Below are 2,644 nucleotides of genomic sequence, written 5' to 3'. Positions count from 1 at the left end.
CCAAAGTTCTTTGGAAGTATAAGAAGTATTTACTTGGCAGTGATGGAGGGTTGTGTGTTTTATATATTATGGGTAGCCAGGCTGATAATCCCACAGGGTCTAAAAGCATCCTTGCTTGGTCAGGCCTTTGAAACCTTTCTGGTTTACGTGAGTGAATCTTCTCTGTGGGAACACTCTTTGATTCTGCAAATAGCTAGAATGGCTGCATCATGGTTACTTTGTTCTTCCTCCTTACTCTCTCCAGAGTGTAACTGTCTCTTCCTTTCCCTCACAGCTAGCTACTCCACAACTCAGTGATTTCATCATCTTTGCTTTTTTCTTCCAGCCCCAAGACACAAACATTCAAAAGGATGAAGACTACAACCTGCTCCCTGCTCATCATCATCTCCTTTCTTCAACTGATGGTCCCAGTGAATACCGAGGAGACCTTAGACTCTGTCATGAAGAAGCTCAAGGAAGCTCGCAGTCTAGGTAACTGATGGGGTAGGAGAATGCTGAGCTTAACCAGGGTTCATGTCTCCTATTCCTCTATTATAATTATATCTCTATCCTATTTCTAGACTCCACCCATATTTAATCAATTCTGGCCCTAATTCCCTGTTTAGGATTTCTTTATAATATTATCCTTTTTTGAGTTCACGGTTAAACACTCCATTTTCGTTGATAGTCAATAGACTTAGGAGGTTTATTTTATGTAATTTATGAACACATTTGAAACATAATATAAAAATAATATAAAGTTAGTTCATTTTAATTTTCACTGCCATTGTAAGAGGTAAGCACAACTACTATTTTGACTTCAAATATGAAGACACTGTCTTTTTTTATTGATTTTTATTGAGCTCTGAATTTTTCTCTTATCTCCTCCCTGTTTCTCTCCTCCCGTTCAACCCTCTCCCAAGATCCTCATGCTCCCAATTTACTCAGGAGATCCTGTCTTTTTCTACTTTCCATGTTGATTAGATCCATGTATGTCTCTCTTAGAGTACTCATTGTTGTCTAGGTTCTCTGGGATTTTGATTTGTGGGCTGGTTTTCTTTGTTTTATGTTTAAAAACCACTTATGAGTGAGTACATGTGATAATTGTCTTTCTGGGTCTGGGTTACCTCACTCAAAATGATGTTTTCTAGCCCCATCCATTTGCCTGAAAAATTCAAGATGAAAGACACTAAGTCTTAAAACTTAGTCATTAGCCCACTAGTAAAAACAGGGACATCTCCAAGATAGAGGATGACTAAGAAAGGGAGCTGTAAGAACAAGAGATTATGGCATTAACTCTTATTCTCTTTCCTACAGAGCGTCCTCCCTCTGCTATGACTAAGAGTCTCTCCTGCACTACTATCAATGCTTCAGGTACACTGGCTTCCTGTCCACCAGGTGAGTAACTCATAAGGGGAATTTTGAGTAAGAAGCCCTGTGCACCCCATCAAACTCTAATACCTATATCTTCAAATACATCAGATTTTTCCTGCCATGGAGCTGAGCCATAATCCCAGTTACCTAGACATACCTTCCTGATTTCCAGTTTCCTTAAAGATGTTACTGATGGACCCTGTGTTTGTTTTTCCAGTCACTTTTTCCTTCATATGACAGTCTACCTGGACTTCAATTGTGTGGTCATGGATATGGCCTTCTTTTATTTCCCATTCTATTCCCCTGTAGTGGTAGAATAGGAGCCAGCTCAGAGGTGGATTTGCCATCAATTGGAAGACAGTAAAACACCAAGTCTTTTAAGTGATTTTTTTCTTGATGATCACTCTCAAAATTGATTTAGCTTTATGTCCCACAAAACATAGATATGTGCATGAGTTTCCTAGGGATAACAGTGAAGGACTCTCTATCTTTTAAAGTCCTAGGTCTCTAATGGCCTTTTCTCACTCAACCATGCAGGAATGATTGCTACTGGTTGTTCATGTGGCTTTGCTTGTGGATCTTGGAATGTCCAGAATGAAAACATTTGCCACTGTCTGTGTCCAATCGTAGACTGGACCATTGCCCGCTGCTGCCAACTGAGGATATGAAAAAGATGAGAATCCAGTTTTGAGATAATGATTATAATAAAGCTGTGATTCCACCGAGGAGATCTGATTCATTGTCCTTGTGATAAATTCTTATTACACAGTAATCCTACTTCTTAAGTAATAAAGAGAGATTTGCACTCATCTATGATTATGTCTTCAATGTTATTATTCGTAGCTTGTGGTGCAATGTTGCAAGAAGACAGTTTTAGTAGCTCAATGATTATATTTCACTGGATCTGAGATGGGTTGCCAAGAAAGAACATTTTGAGGACAATGGATCTCCCCCATTCAATTCTCCTACTCACAAATTTTAATACAAAGTATAAGTACATTGGATGGCATGAAATACAGAGAAATGGAATAGCATGCTTTTATGGGAACCAACATCTACAACATATTCAAATGAGTTAAAGTAGCTAAGATTTGGAAGACTATAAAGTGTGGACAAGTGGGGGGAAATTTAAAATAATTATGTTCTAACTTTTCAACATGTATGTATATGCCTTACAATTCAAGTACCTTAAAGATGGCTTTAAGGTAACTTCTTTCCCAATCACATGTCTCACATATGTTGAAAACCACCACAGTCCTCACCTGTTACTGAGATTTATGATATTGCACCT

The 2,644-nt window shown here is 38.4% G+C and overlaps 1 protein-coding gene across 1 annotated transcript; it reads left to right on the top strand.

Moving 5' to 3' along the window:
* The first annotated feature begins 350 nt into the window (after positions 1 to 350).
* LOC121461604 (resistin-like alpha) lies at positions 351 to 2,021 on the top strand. The gene is made up of 3 exons (XM_041672702.1): positions 351 to 471; positions 1,297 to 1,377; positions 1,891 to 2,021. The coding sequence occupies exons 1-3, from the start codon at positions 351 to 353 to the stop codon at positions 2,019 to 2,021; spliced, it is 333 nt and encodes a 110-aa protein (XP_041528636.1).
* The last annotated feature ends 623 nt before the right edge of the window (positions 2,022 to 2,644 follow it).

Source organism: Microtus oregoni, unplaced genomic scaffold, assembly GCF_018167655.1.
Source record: "Microtus oregoni isolate MIOR12 unplaced genomic scaffold, Mior012 000023F_ref0000262, whole genome shotgun sequence".
Taxonomy (NCBI): domain Eukaryota; kingdom Metazoa; phylum Chordata; class Mammalia; order Rodentia; family Cricetidae; genus Microtus; species Microtus oregoni.
The sequence above is the reverse complement of the archived record's forward strand: the minus strand, read 5'-3'. Positions and strand labels throughout refer to the sequence as shown.